This window comes from Pistacia vera, unplaced genomic scaffold (assembly GCF_008641045.1).
Source record: "Pistacia vera cultivar Batoury unplaced genomic scaffold, PisVer_v2 Contig200, whole genome shotgun sequence".
Lineage (NCBI taxonomy): Eukaryota > Viridiplantae > Streptophyta > Magnoliopsida > Sapindales > Anacardiaceae > Pistacia > Pistacia vera.
The window spans coordinates 1,139,668-1,166,223 of record NW_022196003.1 but is presented as its reverse complement, the minus strand read 5'-3'; the positions used below and the strand labels follow the sequence as shown (position 1 = coordinate 1,166,223).

General features: G+C 34.6%; 2 protein-coding genes, 1 long non-coding RNA gene and 2 pseudogenes across 3 annotated transcripts; 3 read left to right on the top strand and 2 right to left on the bottom strand.

Moving 5' to 3' along the window:
- Positions 1 to 834: 834 nt before the first annotated feature.
- Positions 835 to 2,587, top strand: LOC116128566 (cytochrome P450 83B1-like). The gene is made up of 2 exons (XM_031414301.1): positions 835 to 1,791; positions 1,925 to 2,587. The coding sequence occupies exons 1-2, from the start codon at positions 913 to 915 to the stop codon at positions 2,531 to 2,533; spliced, it is 1,488 nt and encodes a 495-aa protein (XP_031270161.1). The 5' UTR covers positions 835 to 912; the 3' UTR covers positions 2,534 to 2,587.
- Positions 2,588 to 4,926: 2,339 nt separating this feature from the next.
- On the bottom strand, positions 4,927 to 6,777 carry LOC116128490 (annotated as a pseudogene).
- Positions 6,778 to 7,616: 839 nt separating this feature from the next.
- Positions 7,617 to 10,932, top strand: LOC116128489 (annotated as a pseudogene).
- Positions 10,933 to 13,367: 2,435 nt separating this feature from the next.
- LOC116128602 (cytochrome P450 83B1-like) lies at positions 13,368 to 15,203 on the top strand. Its single transcript, XM_031414350.1, has 2 exons — positions 13,368 to 14,303; positions 14,437 to 15,203. The coding sequence occupies exons 1-2, from the start codon at positions 13,425 to 13,427 to the stop codon at positions 15,043 to 15,045; spliced, it is 1,488 nt and encodes a 495-aa protein (XP_031270210.1). The 5' UTR covers positions 13,368 to 13,424; the 3' UTR covers positions 15,046 to 15,203.
- A 6,289-nt stretch (positions 15,204 to 21,492) lies between these two features.
- On the bottom strand, positions 21,493 to 22,214 carry LOC116128523. The gene is made up of 3 exons (XR_004127764.1): positions 22,045 to 22,214; positions 21,800 to 21,836; positions 21,493 to 21,551 (listed from the first exon to the last, which is right to left on the bottom strand). It is a non-coding gene; the product is annotated as an uncharacterized LOC116128523 (long non-coding RNA).
- Positions 22,215 to 26,556: the final 4,342 nt, after the last annotated feature.

Below are 26,556 nucleotides of genomic sequence, written 5' to 3'. Positions count from 1 at the left end.
AAGAATGAAATAAAAATTTATATTTATTCTTTCATTTACTTTTTGTATTTTACTTTTTATGTAAATTTTTGTAAAATTTATCGTAATGCAAACAAATTGCTTGAGTTTCGCCGGTTACAGAAAGCTATAGATGAGTAACATGATCGACAGAGATGAGGACAATGGGTAAAGACAAAAGACAGTCCGTATGAGATGAGAAGATCCATTTCGGGCAGTAGGATGATGCACTTATCCCAACCACTCTATGTATGGAACCTATCAAACGGGCCCCTTATATACCTGTAAAACATTTATCTATATTAAATAAATAAATATATTTTCATTGTTAATAATCATAAAACATATAAATATAAATATTCACTAGTATACAATTAAGCAAATAATAGCATGTCGCTTTCTCTTCTGTTTTGTCATTGATTTCCTTTTCTTTATTTTCCTTCTTCTCTCTTTTCGTTTTTTATTCATCTATTTTCTCTTCTGTTTCAATATGCATCATGGCCTCTCCAATTGGTAAGAGTGGCTCGAAGTAGACTTCCTCAGTTTCACCATCAGCATCCCTCTCCAATGCGTACGTGCTTTCCCAATCAAACGATAACTCACCATCTGCACAAGCCATTTTCCGATAGAAAACTTATAGCCTATAGGATTTCTAGTAATTAAAGACAATTTCAATGGTCCAAATAGAAATATATTATTTCTTAATAATTCACCATTGTTTTTTAATATCATTGACAATTTGACAGCAACACTTCTCTGTCTTTATGTAAAGAGAGTTAAATTTTGAAACTGCTCCAATAACCACAATATGTTGAATGACATAATTCTTTAATTTACCTTTGTCTAAGAAGGCCTGAAGTCTATATATTGAGGTTCTGGTTTTGCACTTGTTTTATTGTAGAAACACATAACAAAATGGCACTGCTAATCATCCTTCTGTTTCTTCCTATCTTCCTCTTGTTTCTTCTCCAAAAACAAAAAACACCCAAAACAATTCGTTTGCCACCTGGCCCCCGAGGTCTTCCCTTAATCGGAAATTTGCACCAGTTTGATGGTTCAAAACCTAAAAATGTGTGGAAACTCTCTCAAAAGTATGGACCCCTCATGTCCTTGCGGCTTGGTTACGTGCCAACCCTAATAGTTTCATCGGCAAAAATGGCTAAAGAAGTTATGAAGACCCATGACCTTTTATTTTGCAGTAGGCCTGCCTTAATTGGTCAGCAAAAGTTATCTTACAATGGGTTAGATTTGGTTTTTTCACCATATGATGATTATTGGAGAGAGATAAGAAAAATATGCGTGGTTCATCTCTTCAATTCTAACCGAGTGGCTGATTTTCGTCCAATTAGGGAAGATGAAGTTTCCCGTATGATTGAAAAGATCTCAAAATCAGTTGCTGCCTCAAAACCTGTCAACTTAAGTGAGCAAATGATGTTTCTTACTAGCACCATTATTTGCAGAATTGGTTTTGGCAAGAGGTATGAAGACGAAGGAACTGAAAGAAGTAGATTTCATGCTCTACTTAATGAAACTCAGGCCTTGTTCGTAAGTTTCTTTTATTCAGATTATTTTCCATTCATGGGCTGGGTTGACAAACTCACAGGAATGGTAAGTCGTCTCCAAAACAATTTCAAGGAATTTGATAAGTTCTACCAGGAACTCATCGAGGAGCACTTAGATCCCAAGAAACCAAAGAATGATCAAGAGGATATAATTGATGTTCTACTGCAAGTACGAAAAGAGCGTGGATTTAAAATTGACCTCACTTCCGATCACATCAAAGCAGTGCTCATGGTATTATATTACTCGTTCATAAAGCAAAATTTCTCAACTTTATTTAGTTTTCATATACTATATATATCTTTTAATTAGCTTCAAACTGCAATTATTATTATTCTTCTGATTTATTAATTTTTCTTCGTTGCAGAATGTATTTGTTGCTGGCACAGACACCAGTGCAGCTACCGTGGTTTGGGCAATGACCTACCTGATGAAAAATCCTAGAATAATGAAGAAAGTTCAAGAAGAAATTAGGTCTGTAGTTGGAAACAAAGGTTTTGTCGATGAAGATGATGTCCAGGATCTGCCTTATCTTAAAGCTGTAGTGAAAGAGACAATGAGACTGCAACCAACAGTTCCTTTTTTGGTCCCAAGAGAAACAATTGAAAAGTGCATCATAGAGGGGTATGAAATACCGGCTAAAACACTCGTTCTTGTGAATACATGGGCTATAGGAAGGGACCCTGAAGCTTGGGAGAACCCAGAAGAATTTTATCCTGAGAGGTTCATAGGGAGTTCTATTGACTTTAAAGGGCAACACTTTGAGCTAATACCATTTGGTGCTGGTCGAAGAGTTTGTCCAGGTTTATATATGGGAATTGCGACTGTGGACCTTGCACTTGCCAATCTTCTATACAAATTTGATTGGGAAATGGTGGCTGGGATGAAGACGGAAGACTTAGATTTTGATGTTCTACCAGGTATAACCATGCACAAGAAAAATGCTCTCCGCCTTATGGCTAAGTACTCTAAATAATAGCAGATCGATCTATCAATTAAGTGTTTTAAGGATTCTACGCTGGACTCCAGTTCAAAGTTTATAATTGCACTTTTCTTGTTTGCATCTCTGTGTAATAGAATGGGGCGGTGTTACTAATAAGAAAGTTTTTTAATAATTTATCCAGGTTGTTTTTTAATAATTTATCCAGGTTTTTAATGTCCGACGTCCGGCAACATGTGTATCTTTACCTGGAAACTGGAAACAGGTTCAAGTGATCATCAAAATCCCATCTTCGGAGATGAAATGGATGAACATAAAATGACACCCTTCCAACTTTGTAATATAAATGTAATAAAGTTTACAGAGTATCAATGATGAAAATATGGTGTCTTACAATCCTTACGATCCGTTCAGTACTAAAGTATGGACTGTAATTTTTGATACATGCAAGACTTTTTTTCTCTTGCCAAGGTCTGCAGTCTGGTCTGGACTACTAATATATGGAATTGCTTAAATTAATTACGTCGATCGGTATGGTTGGTGGGATGCCGTGACGGGGGCCAATTCAATGCATCCAACAACCAACATATACCTCTCCCATTAATGATTTTGAAATTCTAAATACGGAAGTATGTTGCAATTAATTATGTCCATGTTTGGATATAGTATTAGATGGCATCAACTGTCACGGAATCACGCTATCCAATGAATTTATACTACCTCTCAATTTTTTCTATTTCATGAAATTATTAATAATTTATCACTTGTATGCAAGAATACTAAAAATATGAGAGATATCTAATGGGAATGAGTGCATTCTTTTTTGTCATTTGTTGACTCTGTTCGATCTAAAAAGTTTTGATAAGACTTGAATAATAACACTCATACAAGAATTGGTTACATTTGCAAGGAAAATTGGGCCTGAAGCCCATCAAATATAAAATGAGTTATTTAGGAATTAGGATTTTGATAAAGAATGTTATAAATAAAAAATTGATATGACACAACTCATGCCATCTTCGGCGACTTCAAGGGAGCGTTCAATTCAGAGAATATTAGATTATTGGGAATGTTGGATTACTGAAAAAATAGATTACCTTGAAGATTATTAAGAATCTTTAAGAAAATATATTTGGTTAATTGGTGGGTATGTTATATTAATATGTTTTGTTATGGGGAATAAATTAGTGGGTTATTTATCAAAATTACTAAATTGTCCCCTTTTTAAATATTAATATAATATTATTTTTATTATTAATTTTTGAATAATTTCTTTTAACCCCCAATATTTCAGATTTAGCTAAAACACTCCGCTTATATAAAACTTTAATTTATGATGAAATCACCCCCACCTCCTGCCGCCGCCGCCGCAAACTATCGCTGGAAGTCTCCGAAAGTCCCCGTGAGTAGCTCACCGTGATCAAGAGGCTCCGATAGGGCCAGATCTGGTCGTCAATGGCCATGCACCTGGCCGTTAGCAATCAAATCTATTTCGGCTAGATCTCGCCCAGATCTGGCCTGATATGGCTGTTTTCGGCCATCAATATGGCCGAAAACGGCCTTATCAAGGCCTGTCGGAGCCTCCCACCGAATCTCGTTCTTTTTTAGGGACTCTGACGACTTTCCGGTGGCGGTCCGTGGTGATTGGCTCGTTGTCAGCGGTGGTGGCAGTGGTGGTCTGTAAATTGTTTTAAATATAAGGGTATTATTGTCCAAAATTTTAATCAAAGAAGGGTAAAATTGAAATAGGATATTAATGTAAATTTATTTTAAAATAGGGGCATTATTGTCCAAAATTTTTATTAATAAGGGATAAAATTGTAACAAAAAAAGATAACCCTAGTAATCTTAGAATACTTAAGAAAATAGAAGTAATCAGATTACCTCTAATATTACTACTAGTAACCATTATTGGCATTTGAAGATTATCGGTATCTTATATTACTTGATAACTAAACATGATAATCTAGTAATATAAGGTAACTTAACCCCAGTAATCCCACATAACCCCCAACCAAACGCCCCCCCAGTAATAAGTTTTCTTCTTCCTCTAGCAAGTCAAGCATGCCACCTAAAGTTAATACCCGAACAATTGACATAAAAAATTTGTGTTGAGTTGCCAAAATGAAAGAATTAAACCCCAATTAGAAGAAAAAATATCTTATAAAGTAGATAGAGGATACTCGTGATTTTAAGGTAAACCTTTAATATAATATAACATATATTTTTTTAATATAAATATAATTATTATTATGTAGAGATAAGTTCTCTAAAACAGGACTTAGAAAAATTATAATTTATTATCATGTATAGTTTGTTTTTATTTTTAACTAATTCAAGTTGGAAATAAAAATTTTTATACCTACTTTAAAGTTATTTTTATTATTTTTATATAAAATATTACGGTATAGTATAACATGATGCAACAATCACCTCCCATCAGTGAAGTCCACCAGTACGTGATCTCCAATGATGTTGTCAAACCCAGGCACAATTAAACCTCTGGCATCACCACTTTGATAAGCGTTGGAGGTGTCACAGAGCAAGTACTCTGTCTCTTCTGGTACCAGTTCAGGATTAACATCCCACGAGTGTTTATGCATCATTCTTAATCCATCTAATTCCATTGCTACTTCTCTCATTGTAGGCCTCTTATCCCGTTTGACTCTTAAGCACATTTTCGCAATCTCACCCACTTCCTTCACCTGCTCTCTATTCCCATCGTTTACTGTATCCTTCTCAACAATTTCAAATAAGCAACCCTATTTCAGTGAAGTTATAAAGCACATAACCAGACTTCTCTCCTCCTCAGGCCTATCAAACAAAAGTGCCTTCTTTCCTGTCATTAGTTCCACAAGGACTACATAGACATCACTTTTTTCTGTCAGTTGGCTAGTATGCAAAGTATTCTGGGTCTAAGTATCCAAGTGTTCCTTGTACCATTGTCGACGATTGAGTTTCATCAATTGGAACCAACTTTGAAGCTCCAAAATCAGACACTTTTGCTGTGAAGCTGTGGTCTAAGAGTATATTGGTGGACTTTATATCTCTATGTATAATTGGAGTCGCAGCAGCTGAGTGTAAATAGGATAGCACTCCTGCTATTTCTGCTGCTATTCTTACTTTCTTAGACGTGTTTCCCAAGGCATGGCGGGTGCCTTGTCTTTATCATGAATATGTTCAAAGAGGGTGCCATTATTGATATAGTCATAATCTAGTAAAGGGACTTCAGTCTCTAGACAACCCAAAAGTCTGACCACATTTCTATGGTTGATTTGTGAGAGCACAACTACCTTATTGACAAATTGTTCAATCTGGCTTTGATCTATTATTTTGGACTTTTTTTATGGCAATTGGGGTATTGTCTGATAAAAATCCCTTAAATACTGTGCCAAAGCCTCCTCGGCCAATGATTCTATCTTCAGCATAGTTATTGATAGCCTTCTTGAGTTCTTCTGCAGTGTAGATTTTTGCAGTATCAGAAGACCCATTTTGTTTGGAGAGTTGTTGTTGCAAAAGAAAACCACCGTTTTGTTGAAAAAACTTCTCTTTCATTTTGATGAGCTTTCTTTTCTTCGTCACCAAGTAGAGCCAAGAAGAGATACTCACAAGCAGCACTAAAAAAAGTATGCCAACACCTACATTTGAAGCATTCGAAACTATTATACCATAATATTGAGATGATAAACAAGAAATACAATTGCTTAACTTAACCGCTACTTTACTTCGAAGTAATTTCTACAAAAGAAGTCTTGAATACACATGAATTATAGCATGTAATACAACATACATAACTATTGCGTCAGTTATCATAATAATGCATCTACTATGTATAGTAATACAGTACAGAAACTTACCAGTAGAGACCTTGACGACTGGAAATTGATTGGGTTCACAACCTTTTCTATCACCTCTTCGGTTCCAGTGGTAGCCCTTGGGGCACTTACAGCTATAACTCCCTATTTCGTTGACACATGTATGTGTGCAGTTATGAAGTTCTGGATGCTGGCATTCATTAATGTCTGAAAATCCATTGAAAGAAAGTTAATCACTTCAGAAAAACGATTTAGATTTAGAATTAAAATGCAATTTAATTAATCTAAGACAAAAGTACCTTGGCAACCATTGGAGAGGTAGGGGTTCCCTCGGTAACCACTTTTGCACTCGCAAAGATACCCGGAATTGTCATCGTCAGAAGTAGAACACTTGGCGTTTTCTTTACAGGCGTAATTTGTTGATGTGTTGCTTTCATTTCCACTAATGGACTGAAGAAGTCCCATTTTTCTTAAAGTTTAAGAAACATAAATGGTATATTATCCTATATCCTACTGACACGTATGAAAAACAAAATTGGATGTTAAATAACAAATATACTTTTATCACAGAAAGGATTCTTTCAATAAAGATATAACCGTATCTGTAATAGCCACATTTTGTAAGAGGAACAAAAAAACCCGGCTCAGAAGGAAATAACAAAGCCCAGAGAGAGTCCAACCAGCACATAGATAAAAGGAAATGATAGTATTTGAATGGTTGAGATCACATTATAATTATAGTATTTTCAAAGTATATTAATTATTAATTATGCAAGTTGTATTGAATTCTAACCACCGAAAATCCTTGGATATAATAGCTCATAGATTTGTCATATTTTATGTTAAAAAAATGTTGGTCCTGAACCTTCCACCAGCAGTAGATTGCAATTCGATGCTTATAATAATGTTCTTCTTAATTGTTTTATGTAGATGCTAGCGTCTATGTAATTAATGAAATAAAGCTTTTTTGGGTCCAATTTTTTTTGTATGCTTAGAGTACGTTTGGTTCACGGGATTGGACTGCATTAAAGGGATTATGACGACTATTTTAAAACTAAACCCTGTTTGGCTGGGTTAGAAGGAGAGGACAATATTAAAAGTGTGGAGAACTCTGCACTATTAAACCAAAATTAATCACATACCCCCCACCCGTTTCATCTGCGATAACCCAAACTTTTAAACCAAAAAATTGTCAAAAAATATTTTTATAAATATTAAAATTATTAAAATAATACTAATAGAACAAAACGATCGGTGTATCACCGTTGAGCTGCCGACAACAATAATACTGGTCATCGCCAATAATGAGTCTAGCATCACTATCGACTCCCTTGGATAGATTGTCATCTGATTTATATGACGATGGAAATGGAGAAGCTGCCGACAACAAAGACATTTTGCCGGAAAATCCAGTAAAGATTCTGTCAACCTTTTCCAAGACTCTTACAGTTGAACATTTTGAATTCTTAAGAAGCAAACTTAATTTATATCCTAGGCAATTAAGCTTGAAGGGGTGTGAGTGAATATAAGAATTAGTATTGTACAATCAGCAGCCCAAGTCTTTGTAAGCAATCCCAGTCAGTATCAATGACAAAGCATTTCAGCTTTGCCTATTAGATCAGCATTAAATTCTCTTATCCGACTAGCGTCTATTGTTGCGTGTGAAAGCTAAAATCTAGAAATATTTTGCACATCTCTATATACCTTATCGTTAGTCATTCGATAAAATCAAAGGAATCATTTTTTAGCTAATTTTCCACGGCTTTAATCCGTTTCTTGACAGCATTGAACATGACAAAAAATTTCCATTCCCATTGTCAAAGTGTCTAATAATTTATTCTTCTCTTCCAATGAAATTTTATTGTCTTTCTATAAAGATTGGAACTGATGTATTACCTAATACTACATTACAAAAAAAACAAAAAAAAGAAGAAGTTAGATTGGGCCCTTTGTTTTGGATGATATTAGCCCTTTATTTTCCGTACGTAAAACACATGCTGTACGCTCAATACTGAAGTTGGCAAGTATATCACCACGTGGTGGCAAATCCGACGGCAACGAGTTGATTTTTAATTAGCTTCAAAATACAAATTATATTTTTCATTCATTTAGTTATTTTCTTTTTCTTTGTTGCAGAATGAATTTGTTGCTGGCACAGACACCAGTGCAGCTACCGTGGTTTGGGCTATGACCTACCTGATGAAAAATCCTAGAATAATGAAGAAAGTTCAAGAAGAAATTAGGTCTGCAATTGGAAACAAAGGTTTTGTAGATGAAGATGATGTCTAGAATCTTCCTTATCTTAAATCCGTGGTGAAAGAGACAACGAGACTGCAACCAACAGTTCCTTTTTTTTTCCCAAGGGAAACAATTGAAAAGTGCATCATAGAGGGGTATGAAATACCGGCTAAAACACTCGTTCTTGTGAATACATGGGCCATAGGAAGGGACCCTGAAGCTTGGGAGAATCCAGATGAAATTTGTCCTGAGAGATTCATAGGGAGTTCGATTGACTTTAAAGGGCAACACTTTGAGCTAATACCATTCGGAGCTGGTCGAAGAATTTGTCCAGGTTTATCTATGGGAATTGCGATTGTGGACCTTGCACTTGCTAATCTTCTTTACAAGTTTGATCGGGAAACTGTGCCTGGGATGAAGAAGGAAGGCTTAGATTTCGATGTTCTACCAGGTATTACCATGCACAAGAAAAATGCTCTCCGTCTCATGGCTTTAATAGCAAAAATATCAATTAAGCGTTTAATGTTGGCGAATCTGAACGATTCTACTCTTGACTCCAGTTCGAAGGTTATAATAGCACTATTTTTTTTTTTTTTTAGTGGGGTGGTGTTACTAATAAATAAGTTTTTAATAATTTATCCAAGTTTATGTGACGATGTCTGGCAACATGTATATATCTTTTAATAATACTATATTTACAAAGAAATCTTACAAAGATTTTTATACAAAATGAAGTGGTATAAAATGAATGAAAGAGTGAAACAAAAAGTCAAACTCATTATATTCACTCTTTCATTCATTTTTTGCCACATCACTTTCTATAAAGATCTTTGTAAGATTTCATTGTAAGTATAACATTACTCTATATCTTTTACCAGTAATAATAACACAGGTTCAAAAATATATCTTTTACCAATAGTAATAACAAGTTCAAAAATATATCTTTTACCAATAACAATAATAAGTTCAAAGGGACAGTTAAAATTCCATCTACAGTGATAAAATTGATGAACATTAATTGAACACCCATCAACTATATAAAATTATAGTAATGTTATATATACAAAGTTGAAATCTTAATTTTGTATCCCAAATGACGTGATAATTTATGTGTCAACACCAGATTAATTATATAGAAATTATTTATTTATCTCATTATGCTAAAATCAAGGTGGTGTTGACAGATAACTTGTCATATCATTGAGGATACAAAGTTGGGATTCTAATTTTGTATGTTTAGCATTACTGACCCTATTATGATAGAGTTTGTTAATGAAGAGTTGATATATTAACAGTAATAGTGATAATATTGTCTTACAATGCTAAAGATCTATTCAATGCTATTGAGCAACATGTAGCAGAAGCAAGGGACGCCCGTCCCTATGAAGAGGGACGCCCGTCCCAACTCCAGAACAAGTTGTTCCAAGGAGGATGACTTCTAGAAAATCAGGGACGCTCATTCCTAAAGGAAGGACAACTGTCCCTGTATTCTCAACTCCAAAACAAGCCGTCCCAATGAGGATGACCTCATTCTTGTGCCTATTTTGTCTTCTGGAAAATCAATGCACATTTGCGAAGGACCAATGTGTTAAGTTTCAGAAGTAGTTGGACTTTATTGTAATTGTGTAAAAAACAGTCATTTGTAATCCCGCTCAGATCTGTATTCAACAGTTCTGGTAATTCAGTTGATAGTGGTTCTAGATTTTTCTCTCAAAATTATCTTAATTCTCGTAATTTTTTTTTCACAATTCTTCAAATACAAGATTTTTTTTTAATACATATCCTATATTCTTGCCAAGGTTTGGACCACCCATATTCAGAATTTGTTTAGTTAAAAATAAAGATAGGTTGATAAACAATTCTCATAATTTTCTCTCACAAATGAAATGTAACATCTCGCAATTGATCAGCTCGTATTTGATCAGACGAGACTCATTGTTGGATAAACGAGACCCATTATAAGCTAACACGTCAGATTTATAAGAAAAAGTTAGGAAGAATGGCTTATCAGTGTAGTATTACGCTTTAATTAAACATGTCCCTCACAACTCAAATCCCAACACACATATTAACACTTTTTAACGAAGTATTTATTATTAATGGGATCATATTAAAAAAATGATAGGGTGAAAATTAGGGATGACGATTGGGGCGGAATTACTATCTCCATCTCTATCACCAAATAAGTATGGGATTTCTATCCACAACCCCATCATTGAATTGCCCAATTCAGTCTCAAATGGGGATGGGGATCCCCATGAAAACCTAATTTGGTGCATGTTAAAAACATTATGATTTATATTAACATTTTAAAAATATTTTTAATTAATATTCACTCCTAATAACTTTCTTTTTTCTTTCTGTTAGGCTGTTGAGAAGTAAAAAAAAAATTTATATATATTTAACGTCCCTAGATAGATACTGACATTAATGAAGATTAACATAATGTCTATGGTAATTATATGTAAAGCATTCAATTAAAAGGTAGATAAATGAATATGTTTAAAGTTGGTGTATTTTTTCTTTACTTTGTTATATAAATATGTTATGCTTGAAAAAGAAGGGCTGATGTGGAGTCTTGTCAGCATGGGATAGTCAGAACTTGATAAGGATATGTGACCATCCAAAAGCAATCACGTCACGTAATGGCGCAAGTGGCATGCCCCTGTCAGTACAGTAGGTGAGTGCCAAGCTAGCAGGTGGTTGGAAATCGTCCACGTGTCCAAGCCCTGCATAAGTCAAGGAAATCCCTTGGGCAGGTGAACAATAGGACGCAGAGAAGGATCTGCACGGTACCCAGCCATCTGCAGATTTAGTAATCATTACCTTGGTTTCTCCCATTATAAATAGAGGCATTCCCTCTCATTTGCGGGATTGACTAATTTTACTCTAAAATAGCTCTCTCTCTCTCTCTCTCTCTCTCTCTCTCTCTCTTGTATTCTTTCTAAACGGTAGCACAGCTCACTGAACGCGACCTGACCTTTATCCTCTTGTTAATACAATAGCAATAAGATTCACTTTTGAGCATCCGAACCACTTTAAACATTGCCTCTCACCCCTTAATTTAATATTCTCATATTATGTGTGTCTTCTTAGTCCACTTAGTATTTCACATGTGCGAGTAGTTTGTGTTTAAAATCAAGCATCAACAGTATGACGCTAAAAGGAGGGTCTGATTTAGTGTCTGCTCTTCATCAGAAAATCTCTGACTAATCGGTCCCGCAATAGCAAATGGCTCGCGGTTTCGAATTTGAGCGAACCAATTATGGCAATGAAGAAATCCCCAGGTACAAGAGGACACTTCTCCCGAAATTTTCAATTACTTGATTAAACATATTTATATGTCAAAATAATAAACTATCTTTCATTTATTATTTAATCTTTACATTTGATTATCCTAATCATTCGTATAATTTCTAAGAACAACTTAGTATTTTACAAGTGCGAGTCGTCGGTGTATATATATATATATATATAAGAGAATTCGCTACACACTTTAAAATAAACTCACATCATTTAAAAGATTTTATCACACTTTAATATAAATTCACAATTTAACTCGGATTTAGTGCATTTAATGAGAGAATGCTGCACTCTATATAAACTAATATTGTCTTTTGCTTAGTATATAAAATCATATTGTTTTATATTGAATATGTTTAGAACATTGAATGGTAATTAAAACTTGTAACAAAAAACAATTAAGAACTTCAACCAGAAATTAAAAAAAGAAAGAAAAAAGAAAAAAGAAAAAGAAACTAACATTTTAAAAGTCAAATATAAATGAATAATACATTATATATAATTTTTCTCATATAAATTGATGTATTTAAAATAAAAATAGTTTTAAATTAAATAAATTGAACTTGATAGTTTGTAAAGATTAATTTGTATCAACAACTTACTTAATATAAATGCATAAATAAAGGTTAAACAAATGAGTAATACTTACAATTACAAAAAAATCTTATAAAGATTTTAGCACAAAGTAACGTGTTAAAAAATAAAAAAAAAAGTGAAGCAAAAATTTATTCTTTTATTTATTCTTTTATCATTTTATTTTTTATAAGATTTATTTGTAATCGGTATAGATAGATGAGTAAAATGATCGACAGAGACGAGGATAATGAGTAAAGACAAAAGACAGTCCGTATGAGATGAGAAGATTCCATTTCGGGACGGTAGGATGATACACGTATCCCAACCAGTATATGTATGGAACCTATCAAATGGGCCCCTTATATATCTCTAAAACATTTAGCTATATTAAATAAATAAATAATAGGAGAGTTCTTGCTTGAAAAAGATATTTTCATTGTTAATAATCATAAAACATATAAATATAAATATTCACTAGTATACAAACAAGCTAATTATAGCATGTCGCTTTTCTTCTGTTTTGTCTTTGATTTCCTTCTTCTGTCTTTTCGTTTTATCTTCATGTATTTTCTCTTTTGTTTCAATGTGCATCGTGGCCTCTCCAATTGCTACGTGTTGAACAGTCATTCAAAGCCAATATGTGTTGGCTATCATCAAATGAAAACACGTGGCTCGAAGTAGACTTTCTCAGTTTTACCATCACCATCCCTCTCCAATGCGTACGTGCTTTCCCAACCAAACGAAAACTCACCATCGGCACAAGCCATTTTCCAATAGAAAACTTATAGCCTATAGGATTTCTAGTAATTAAAGACAATTTCAATGCTCCAAATAGAAATATATTATGTAAAGAGAGTTAAAATTTGAAACTGCTCCAATAACCACAATATGTTGAATGGCATAATTCTTTAATTTACCTTTGTCTGAGAAGGCCTGAAGTCTATATATTGAGGTTCTGGTTTTGCACTTGTTTTATTGCAGAAACACATAACAAAATGGCACTGCTAATCATCCTTCTGCTTCTTCCTATCTTCCTCTTGTTTCTTCTCCAAAAACAAAAAACACCCAAAACAATTCGTTTGCCACCTGGCCCCCGAGGTCTTCCCTTAATCGGAAATTTGCACCAGTTTGATGGTTCAAAACCTAAAAATGTGTGGAAACTCTCTCAAAAGTATGGACCCCTCATGTCCTTGCGGCTTGGTTACGTGCCAACCCTAATAGTTTCATCGGCAAAAATGGCTAAAGAAGTTATGAAGACCCATGACCTTGTATTTTGCAGTAGGCCTGCCTTAATTGGTCAGCAAAAGTTATCTTACAATGGGTTAGATTTGGTTTTTTCACCATATGATGATTATTGGAGAGAGATAAGAAAAATATGCGTGGTTCATCTCTTCAATTCTAACCGAGTGGCTGATTTTCGTCCAATTAGGGAAGATGAAGTTTCCCGTATGATTGAAAAGATCTCAAAATCAGTTGCTGCCTCAAAACCTGTCAACTTAAGTGAGCAAATGATGTTTCTTACTAGCACCATTATTTGCAGAATTGGTTTTGGCAAGAGGTATGAAGACGAAGGAACTGAAAGAAGTAGATTTCATGCTCTACTTAATGAAACTCAGGCCTTGTTCGTAAGTTTCTTTTATTCAGATTATTTTCCATTCATGGGCTGGGTTGACAAACTCACAGGAATGGTAAGTCGTCTCCAAAACAATTTCAAGGAATTTGATAAGTTCTACCAGGAACTCATCGAGGAGCACTTAGATCCCAAGAAACCAAAGAATGATCAAGAGGATATAATTGATGTTCTACTGCAAGTACGAAAAGAGCGTGGATTTAAAATTGACCTCACTTCCGATCACATCAAAGCAGTGCTCATGGTATTATATTACTCGTTCATAAAGCAAAATTTCTCAACTTTATTTAGTTTTCATATACTATATATATCTTTTAATTAGCTTCAAACTGCAATTATTATTATTCTTCTGATTTATTAATTTTTCTTCGTTGCAGAATGTATTTGTTGCTGGCACAGACACCAGTGCAGCTACCGTGGTTTGGGCAATGACCTACCTGATGAAAAATCCTAGAATAATGAAGAAAGTTCAAGAAGAAATTAGGTCTGTAGTTGGAAACAAAGGTTTTGTCGATGAAGATGATGTCCAGGATCTGCCTTATCTTAAGGCTGTAGTGAAAGAGACAATGAGACTGCAACCAACAGTTCCTTTTTTGGTCCCAAGAGAAACAATTGAAAAGTGCATCATAGAGGGGTATGAAATACCGGCTAAAACATTCGTTCTTGTGAATACATGGGCTATAGGAAGGGACCCTGAAGCTTGGGAGAACCCAGAAGAATTTTATCCTGAGAGGTTCATACGGAGTTCTATTGACTTTAAAGGGCAACACTTTGGGCTAATACCATTTGGTGCTGGTCGAAGAATTTGTCCAGGTTTATACATGGGAATTGCGACTGTGGACCTTGCACTTGTGAATCTTCTATACAAATTTGATTGGGAAATGGTGGCTGGGATGAAGAAGGAAGACTTAGATTTTGATGTTCTACCAGGTCTAGCCATGCACAAGAAAAATGCTCTCCGCCTCATGGCTAAGTACTCTAAATAATAGCAGATCGATCGATCAATTAAGTGTTTTAAGGATTCTACGCTGGACTCCAGTTCGAAGTTTATAATTGCACTTTTCTTGTTTGCTTCTCTGTGTAATAGAATGGGGCGGTGTTACTAATAAGAAAGTTTTTTAATAATATATCCAGGTTTTTAATGTCCGACAACATGTATATCTTTACCTGGAAACAGGTTCAAGTGATCATCAAAATCCCATCTTCGGAGATGAATGGATGAACATAAAATGATACCCTTCCAACTTCGTAATATAAATGTAATAAAGTTTACAGAGTATCAATGATGAAAATATGGTGTCTTACAATCCTTACGATCCATTCAGTACTAAAGTGTGGACTGTAATTTTTGATACATGCAAGACTTTTTTTTCTCTTGCCCAGGTCTGCAGTCTGGTCTGGACCACTAATATATGGAATTGCTTAAATTAATTACGTCGATCGATATGGTTTGTTGGATGCCGCGACTGGGGCCAATTCAATGCGTCCAAGTCCAAGTTCCAACAACCAACATATACCTCTCCCATTAATGATTTTGAAATTCTAAATACGGAAGTATGTTGCAATTAATTAGGGAGAACGACATTTTCCCACCCAAGGTTTGACGACACACATTTCCCACCCATCAAGTTTCAAAATAACAATTTTCCACCCTTTGTTAGGTTCTATTATGTTTTCTGTTAATATTTTACTAAAAAGACTAAAATACCCTTAAATATTTTACTTTATAAAATTTTTATTATTTTTTATTAGTTAAAAAATCAAATATTAAAAAGTCAAAAAAGAAAAATTAGTTAACCCCACCTAAAAAGTTAAGAGTAATGCTATGAAATTTTGTTTAAAGTTAAATGACTATAATATTTATTTATTTATAATGTCATCATTTTCTTATCACTAATATTTAATAATCTACTAAATTTATAATGTTCTTTATTTTTACTAATTATCATAAAAAATTAATATGCCTAATTAATTAAATAAACAAAGAAGAAAATGTATCTTTACACTTGATTAATAAATAATCAAATAAAAACTTTGACTTAACTAAATTTTAATTTATAAGAAACTAATTAAGAAATAAACTATTTAAGGTTGTTTTCGTCTTTTCAGTCAAATATTAATAGAAAATACTAACAGAACTTAACGAATAATAGGAAACGAACAATAAGAAAGTGTTATTTTGAAACTTGACGGATGTAAAAGTGTCGTTTTATCAAACCTTGGGTGAAAAAATGTCGTTCTCCCTTTCTATTTCCATGTTTGGATATAATATTAGATGGGATCACGGAATCACGCTATTCAATGAATTTATACTACCTCTCAATTTTTTCTATTTCATGAAACTATTAATAATTTATCACTTGTATGGCAAGAATACTAAAAATATGAGAGATATGTAATGGGAATGAGTGCATTCTTTTTTGTCATTTGTTGACTCTGTTCGATCTAAAAAGTTTTGATAAGACTTGAATAACATAACAACACTCATACAAGAATTGGTTATATTTGCAAGGAAAATTGGGCCTGAAGCCCATCAAATATAAAATGAGTTATTTAGGATTTCGATAAAGAATGCTATAAATAAAAAATGTTATGACACAACTCATGCCATCTTCGACGACATCAATGAGGCGTTTGGTTTAGAGAATATTAGATTATTGAGAATATTAGATTACTGAAAAGATTAAAATTGGGCCTAAAGCCCATCAAATATAAAATGAGTTATTTAGGATTTTGATAAAGAATGTTATAAATAAAAAATGTTATGACACAACTCATGCCATCTTCGACTTCTTCAAGGAGGCGTTTGGTTTAGGGAATGTTAGATTATTGGGAATATTAGATTACTAGAAAGATGAAAATTGGGCCTGAAGCCCATCAAATATAAAATTTGCGTGCAGGTTCGATCCTACACTTGGATCGGTAGCAAAGCGTCCGTCAACAAATTTGGAGGAGCCTTCAACGTGCGTTTGTTTTTCTCTTAACTCATGTTGAATATTTATGCAGATTTTATTTAATATAAATTGTAAAATCATACCCTTGATCTTGGCTCATGTAAACATCCTATTATATTATTTTTTTGTTTCCGCTGCGTATACGGGACCGTTTACTAACACCAAGTTGTCGAGATGTATATCTCTGGCAAAGACAAGTTGGGATATATCAATGGTGATATTCCACAACCATCTTTGACAGATCCAACATTTCACAAATGGCGTACAATGCCATTGTCAAAGGTTGGTTGATAAACTCCATGGATCCCTCCTTGATAGGGAATTTCATTCGGTTTCCTACGGCTAAGTTGGTGTGGGATTCCATTGCTACCACTTACTTCGATGGTAGTGACACGTCTTAGGTCTATGATCTTCAACGTCGAGTGACACGATTGAAACAGGCTAGAGGATCCCTTGAGAAATACTACAATGACCTCTAAGGCTTATGGCGTGAGATTGACTTCAGGCGGTCTAATCCTATGGAGTGTGCCGTTGATATCCAACACTATAATCTTATCCTTCAAGAAGACAGAGTATATGTTTTCTTGGATGGCCTGGATGATCGACTAGATAAGATTCAGGGCAACATGTTGCAGCTTTGCCCATTCCCTACCATGGAGCAAGCTTATGCCCATGTCCGCCTTGAAGCCCTCTGTTAATCTGTTATGATCACCGGTAGTGTAGATGGTGTATCTGGTGCTGTTCTTGCCACCAAAGGACTCAGACTTGGTTCCTCTACCCCATCTCCTACCATGCACAATGGCAATCATAAATCTCGTACATCTTCCGAAGGTTTAAAGTGCTCTCATTGTGGCAATTCGAAGCACACTCATGACACTTGCTTTAAATTGCATGGGTATCTTGATTGGTGGAATGATCTCCAAGCTAGGAAGGGTCGTGACCTTGGCACTAAGGATGAAGGCTCTGGTCAAGCAGCTATGGTTATTGCCAAACCTCAACTCTCCTTCACACCACAGATGGCACTAGTTTCGAACTCAGGTAACTGTGGTTGTGCTTGTTATACTTCGAATAATGATGCTAACCGTGGTGCATGGCTACTGGACTCCGGCGCCACTGACCATATGACGTTTGCCGCTACGGATTTCGTCACGACGTCCCTAACGAAACGTACAAATATTGCCAATGCTAATGGCTTTACCTCTCCAGTCACTGGCACGGGCACTATGGTTTTATCTCCTATGTTACAGCTGCATAATACTTTACTTGTTCCATCTTTATATCATAAGCTTCTCTCCGTGAGCTAACTGACCTTTGATCTTAATTGTATTGTGCTAATGTATCCTACTTTTTGTCTTCTCTAGGACATTCTAACGAGGGAGATCATTGGGTGTGGTACTAAGAGGGGGGGACACTACTATATGGAAGACGTGAGTGTGGGCCAAGCACACACTACAAGAAAACTGGCATTCTACGTCTAGCAAAATTAGACGCAGAAAGTCACATTTAGACGCTAAGACATTTTTAGCATCTAAATTTGGTAGTCACCCCTTAGTTGCAGTAGCCTGGTCGTAGATTCATAGCACGTCTAAATTTTGGTTTAGACACAAAAAGTTTTCTTTTGTGACTAGCAAAATAGTCGCTAAATGTTGGTCAAATTAGTCCCCCAACTTAAACGCTAAAAGTTCAAGGGTAATTTGGTAAAATTGTATAGCGACTAACCAATTAGTTGCAAAATGTTCGTTTTAGTGTCTAATAATTTGTCGCGAATCCCACAAAAATTAGACGCAAAAGGTGTAAGTGTAATTTCGTCAAAGATATTCGCAACTATTTTATTAGTCGACAAATATATTTTTTGGTGACCAAAATTTAGTAGTTAATTGTTATACTTTTAGACGCTGAATGTAGAATCCAAATGCTTTTCGCAACTATTTTATTAGTGATCAAATGTATCTTTTGGTAACCAAAATTTAGTAGTTAATTATAATTTTTAAGTATAGTCATTTTAGACACTGACCAACTCAATTCTGGAAATAACTTTCACAAGGAAACAAAGAACTAAATCATAGAACATATAAGAAAATAACACTATAAAAGGCTTTCATATTTACTCCATTACATTAGCAGAGAACAATGGATTGAAATTTCTGAATTTCATAAGACACCTTATTAGTTACTATGTATCATCAAAATGTCAAGAATAATATACAATTGAACAGGATTTAATGGAATATAGATAAAAAGAAAAGGCTTAATTCCATCTTACAGCTTGCTCAAAAGCATCAATGTATTTGTTCAACAGCTCAGGCCCTTTCACCGATATAAATCGTAAAGAACAAGCAGCAGCACCAACAATGTGAGTTTTGCCGCAACCAGGAGGACCATATAAGAGAACATTTGACCTGAAACGTAAAGGAGCTTTGGCAAGGATATTTGGAAACTTTGAAGGCACTTCAATCATCTGACAATTAAATATAGAATTAGCAATATATATGATACAAATAGACAAATGGATTTTGTTTTTTCCTTTTTATAATCCAAAAACCCCTCGGCATGAGCACCAAGTTTAGAGCCCAAACTATTTACAACAACTTTTAGTTGTTAGAAAACCTAACAGATATAATATCTTAAATATGTGGTTCCAAGAGGATTTAAACCAATGACATCTTGTAGATAAAAAGTAGGACTATTGAAACAACCCTTGCGTCTAGCAAAACTTGTCAGAATAGTTTCTCATTCAACTTGGAAGCTAGAAGCATCTAGCTCTGACATTTGTACATTACACAGGACACACTAAAAATTTACTCCAAAAACAGGAACTTTTATTAGTTAAACTGTCAGAGTTAGAAGAGACTGATGCACTGTTTATCATCAAAGATTTTTCAATGAGTATCAACTTTGATGAACTGATTTTCAAGCTTAAAATCTAAAGCGTACAAATGTACACTCAATAGGGTTCTACTTCAAAAGGTCCAACAAGCTATCAACTCAAGGAAGCAATAAATATCAAAATGTTCGAGTTCAAAGGAGTTCTATTAGCCTTGCATTTATAAGAAGATCAGAAGTAAAAGAAAAATAACCTCATTGATCGCTTCCGATGTCATTAAGACCACCAACATCATCCCAACCAAAGCGACCACCTTCAGGAGAAGGTTTACTAATGTCTCGCATAGCAACTGGAAGGAAATCATGCGTAGCTTGAGTAAAGTCATCCTAACTAATGTGGGATGAATGTTCTTTTTACCACCAGAATTGGAAGCAGAAACGGCCAACAGCAGCATGAACAACTATCAACCAATTTTCCTGAAACATTGTTATTCCTTTATCTTAAAAATGCAGGTAGAAAACAAAGGTCAAGAAATTCATAAAGAAGAGGGCAACAGTAACATGTAATCTCTTATTTTTAACCATGATAACAACTAATTTAAACAATCAGTGGTAACACCAAAGGCAGTGCATCACTAGAACAAAGTGACTAGGTAGAAGAATTAGTATTGAAAATTAAAAAGAATTTGAGTAGAACTTCTATACCAGATAGGATTGAGTAGGTTTGCTTCGTCCAGCCAAGGCATTCCTCTGCTGTGCGAGAGGGATGGGCAAGCTGCCATGAGTTTTTTTGCTGTAAAGTAAAGAGTTAATTAGCTTTGGAACTTGAAAACTTTTTACTTTTTGGGTCTTAGATGCATAAAGATTGCCTTACCCACTCCCTAATAAGTGGCCATCCAGATTTAAGCTGCAAAACACTCTAATCTCTTTCCCATTAACCAAAGGTTTCACATCCCACACTTTCTCAAGACATGCACATCCGAAAAACAAAAAGTATTATTCACCCCAAAGTTGTACCCACAAAAGATGAAACCTTCTTTAAATTCTAGCGATGACGAGTCATACATTGCTTCCAATCTTCCGATGGTTATTTTCAACTTCAGTTTAACCATATTCTAAAACCAATCAAAACATTTTTGTACACCAAGCTATCTTACAGCTATCTAAGTTGCTAGCAGGGTACTCACATCACTTCAAAAACAGTGGTCATGCTTAAGGATAATGATTTGTATTTCTGAACGTATGGTTACCGAAGAAACAACATAAAAGCATATGTAGTTAACAGTTCTATAAAGGAGAATATACAACAGTCAAGGAATCAAAACTACAATAATAGTATTTTTCAAATATATAGCTTATCAACTGCAGTAAATAAAATTGAAAAATTAGAGCAGAACTGCATCTTCCAAATGAATTCAGAATTTATAAAGAATTTTTTTTTTTAATATTTTTAATAATTATCAGTTACAGAAAGGTTACTGTAAAGGTCGAGGGTTCAACTCCCCTCGCAGAAGCTAAAAGTTTCACTAGTCATAGCATTTATCAATCCATTATGAAATAACACCATTTACCATCCATCAAATCCAAAATAACGTTTTCAAGATTCAAACTCGCCTTTTCTATTTCCTCCTCAAATGCTCTGTCCAGCTAATTGGCCTTGCGTCCATCCAGAGCACTCCACAGTAAACCTTATTCTAACAATCCTTCCTCTAAAGCTTTTCAAAAAAAAAAAATAAATAAATAAACACTTAAACCACCTTCACAATGCTCCTATCATCTTTAATAATTTGACTATCACCAACATCCAATATGTTTAATTTTGGATAATATAACAGGCTAATCCATGGTTTCAACAATATCAGCACCTGCTGCCTTTAGGATATCGTTAACTTGTACTGACAACTTCCCAACAAAAGTTCTTGAATTCACCACACAAACAATGAGAGAGAATGAAAAAGCCAACCTGAATAAACTATTCCAATATGGGTTGTGGAAGATTCCTATATGCAACAAGGAAGAAAAAAAATGAGATTTTGAAGGGATAATATATAAAATAAAACTGAAAATGAGAAATACAATAAAATAAAATAAATTCTCTTCTTTGAATATTTAAATAAAACTCATACTACACAAATCAATATAAAAAAAATATGATGGAAACACTAATTAATAAAAATAGTAAAAGAGAGAAATAAAATTATTAGGTACCCGAAAGTAGCAAGCTGAGCAAGAAAGAAGGGGTAATGCTTCAGAGGAGCAAGCGCCAGTTTATACGACACTCGATTTCCAATGCCCAGGACCACCGTAACCGCCGCTGCCACCACCACTTCCACCTTCCTACTCCTTTCATCTTTACTCCTCCTTTTCTCCACCACGTACGACCATGTCCCCACCTTCCTCTTCTGCACCGCCGCTTCCTCCCCCTCCGATCTCTCCCACACTCCTCCCGGCCCCGCCACGTACAAATTCGAATGTTGTTTCAGCAATTTTAGGACGAACCATGGCCGTTGATTTCTCTGATCGCGTAAGAGGCATGAAATCACCGCCGTACGTGAAGGTTTTCATGATTCAAGTAGAGTAGTGTGTGACACGGCGGGACCGACGGTGAACCGCTGGTAACATGATGTCATTGTAATGATTATAATGAAAAGATCTACTAGAACGGAGGCCGATTGAGAGAGAGAGAGAGAGAGAGAGAGAGAGAGAGAGAGAGAGAGAGAGAGAGAGAGAGAGAGAGCCGTGTGTAGAATACACACACCAATCTTTAAGATTCATCACCTATTTTTAATTTCTAAAAACTCTCTGCCTTCTTTTTCTGGGTTCAGAAGTAAAGCAGTAGGGTTTTGTAATGTTTTATATGTGGTGTGGAAAAATGGAGAAGAAGATGCCAATGGAGTGGAGAAGTGGAGAGTGTTTGCGTTTTAGGGTAAAATTAGTTTGGGGATTTTGTATAAGTGGGTTTATTACTTTTTAATTTTTTTTTTAATTTTAAGTTTCAAAAATTTTTGTGCAAAATTGCTTACTTTCTATTTTTTTGTTTTTAATGTTACCCTAAAACCGGGTTTGGGATTTTGTTTTTCTTTAATTGTAAGGATTTAGGGACTTTCAATTTGTTTACTTTTTAAATTTTAAGGAAAAATTGTTTACTTTTTAATTTTTGTTTTTTAAAATTGGAAATTCAGTTTTTTGTATTTTTGTGGACCACAATCGAACGGTTAACGAAAAACTGGTTTAGTTCTCGGTTAGGTTCAGTTTCTATATTTTTCTAAACACCGCTACATTTGGGTGTTCGGGATACGTCTTGTCAAAACTCACCGAAGTTAACAATCTCCGTCGAAATAGGCACAAAATAAGCACCAGAGTTAGTGAGCGAGTCGTTGTCTACTGAACGAGAGTAGTAGAAACTAGAACTGTTGTTCCAGTGTCGGAAGCAGGTTAACTATGAGGGTTTGTACAAATGAGTGAAATAGCGGTTAAGCAAAAGTTTTAGGGAAAAATGGTAATGTTAGATGAAAGAGAAGACAAAAATAAAATCAAACACCATTCGTTTATTAGTAACAATAAACGAATTTAAAATACTCATTACAATTATAATACTCATTTTAATGTCAGATGAAAGAGAAGACAAAAATAAAATCACCCATTACGAAGTTAAAGCCACCCATTTAGGAACATCACTAACAACAAATGCTTAAACAAATTAAAGCAAATGTTGTGAAGAAACGGATTGAAAATCAAATAATAAAATTGAAATACCATCTATAAAAGAATGAGCTTTGACATAAAAGTAAAAAACAAAAAGTTACCTTTAATGGGGTAATGTAGGCGGCAAAAGTAGAATCAAAGAGATGGTAATGTAGGCGACAAAAGTAGAATCAAACAATAAAATTGATTTTGGTTAGTAGTAGTATATATTATTTTTAATAAACAATATTTAGTGGCTAACATTTTGGTTGCAAAAAAATCCTATTAACAACTATAACTTTAGTTGCCAAAATAACATACCCAAAATTTCAATTTATTTCAAGCGGGAACATGGGGCACTCAAAATTTACCATACATTTGGCAACTAAAATCTTAGTTGCCAAAAGAAGATAATTTATTTCAAGCGGGAACTTGGGGCGCTCAAAATTTACCATACATTTGGCAACTAAAATCTTAGTTGCCAAAAGAAGATAATTTATTTTAATTTATTTCAAGCAGGAACTTGGGGCGCTCAAAATTTACCATACATTTGGCAACTAAAATCTTAGTTGCCAAAAGAAGATAATTTGCAACTAACTAATTAGTTACGCAATAGTAATTTTAGTCACAAATTAAAATAATATTTTTTCATTTTACCGGGAAAGTTGGGTTCAAAAAAATTCATCAACTTTTAGCGACTAAATACATTTTAGTTGCTATACATGAGTTTTTGCAACTAATTGTAATATACACAAAATAATTAGTTGCCAAATGTACCCTGGGCCCTTTGTAATTATTGTTAAAAGCTTGGATATTTCGGTAATTGTATTATTTTGTAACTAATAAAAATAGTTACAAATTAATTAATAAATATTTGCATCTAATTTGGCAACTATATAGTAGGTGCAAATAATTATTTTCTGTAACCATAATTTTAGTTGCCGAATCCCTTGTTATAGTTGCCAATTGTGTTCACGCAAGAATTGGCAACCAAATAAATTAGTCGCTTATGTGATATTTTGGGCAAGAAATCACATTAGTCACAAAATATTAATTTTAGACGCTAAAGGCGGGAATAAAATTGGCCATAGAATTTTATTCCCTTTGGCTAACTAATTGGAATTTAGTTTCTAAATGTGGGGTATCTGCAACTATTTTTGCCTAGTTGCAAAAAGTATTTTTTCTTGTAGTGTTATCCATCTTCCATTCATCAAGAGCGAAGATATCAATCCCACCAAAGCTAGTTTTTATGGCATGACACCAAAACATCTCAGCCTAGCCCAACAAGAATGTACTCAGCTTTTATCTCAAGGATTGATCAAACCCACAGATTCTTAATGGGCATGTGAAGCTTTTTATGTCAATAAACGTACTGAACAAGTCAGAGGAAAACTTAGACTTGTTATCAATTATCAAACATTGATTTTCTTTCTTCATGATGATAAATCTCCTCTGCGTTCTAGACAAATTCTCTTTGCAAATCTCCATAATGCAAAGATGTTTTCCAAATTTGATCTCAAAGCTAGATTCTGGCAACTAGGAATTCATCCTGATGATCATTATAAGACTGTTTTCTACATTCCTTACCAATATTACCAATAAACGGTCATGCCTTTTGGCCTTAAGGTCACTCCTTCCCTGTTTCAGAAAGCCATGACGAAGATTTTTGCTCCTCTTCTTCATACATGTCTCATTTATATTGATGATATCTTTCTCTTTTCAAAAGATGAGAAATCTCATAGACGTCTTCTTCATGAATTTGCTGATATCATACACTTTTATGGTATTATGCTCTTTCAGAAGAAAATGCAGTTAGGATAGACAAAGATTGATTTTCTTGGTATGGTGATTGCTGACGGCAAGTATGATCTTCAGCCTCATATTGCTAATGAGTTGCAAAAATTCCCAGATGTTCTCACAACCAAGAAAGAAATACAACAATTCTTGGGAATTGCCAATTACATGCACAGTTTTATTCTCAACATTTCTCATCTCACTACTCCACTTCCCAGATGCTTAAGAAGAATCCTCCTTCGTGGTCTGAAAAGCAAACCAATGCAATCAAGAGTCTTAAACGCAAATCCTTCCACACACAGCCATTGAAGATTCCTTCTTCTGGGAAACGAATTCTTCAGACGAATGCTAGTGACACTCATTGGGTGCAGTGCTTTTTGAACAAGATGATAACAAAGTACAACATTTGTGTGGGTACTAGAGTGGACAATTCGAACTACATCAACAGCATTATCATTCTACTTTCAAAGAAGTATTAGCAGTAAAAAATGTTATTGAAAGGTTTGAATTCCATCTTGTTGCACATCACTTCTTTGTTGAAACAGACATGAAGTCTTTTGATCAAATGCTCCAATTCAACAAGAAAAAGGTTCCGCATCAACAATTACTTCAATGGGCAGAATGGTTCAGCAAATATTCTTTCACCATCTAGCACATCAAAGGTCACACCAAAACCATTGCAGAGAATTTCTCCAGACCTAAAACTAAACAAGTCAGTTTCATGAACCCTAGATCCAAACCTCTTCCCTGTTTCATGTTCCAACCATTAACCCAGTCCAGTTCATGTTCATCATCTTCTTGACCAAACCATATTCCAAAAGTACCTCCTGAATTCGATGACCTTGTTCGAACTCGTACCATTGATGAAAATGCTACCACCCTCATGTTTTCTTATCAGATTCAATGTATTGAAAAATATGGACAATTCATGTATGATATGTTAGGTGTCCATCCAGATTATCCCTTTTCAAAAATCTTTTGTTTACCTCCAAGTCTTGATATCATATTTTTAGAAGAATTATTATGGTTCTTTTGGTATATGTTACACCAGTACCATATTTCCATTCAATTCCCAGTCCATCATATGTTGAAAATAATTTTCCAATACCAGTCAACCTCAACCTTTGAGTTACACTCTTTGATGACTTTTTTCAAATGGTTCAAAACCCTAGAAAAATGGAAATATGTGTTTACTCATCAACTTGCCCGATACAAAGGTCCTATGTCTACCAAAATGGCATG

Excerpts from the sequence above, each read along its gene's own strand:
- LOC116128602 (XM_031414350.1), top strand. The coding sequence starts at position 13,425 with ATGGCACTGCTAATCATCCTTCTGCTTCTTCCTATCTTCCTCTTGTTT. Across the intron at positions 14,304-14,436 it reads ACATCAAAGCAGTGCTCATG|AATGTATTTGTTGCTGGCAC; the intron begins GTATTATATTAC and ends TCTTCGTTGCAG.
- LOC116128566 (XM_031414301.1), top strand. The coding sequence starts at position 913 with ATGGCACTGCTAATCATCCTTCTGTTTCTTCCTATCTTCCTCTTGTTT. Across the intron at positions 1,792-1,924 it reads ACATCAAAGCAGTGCTCATG|AATGTATTTGTTGCTGGCAC; the intron begins GTATTATATTAC and ends TCTTCGTTGCAG.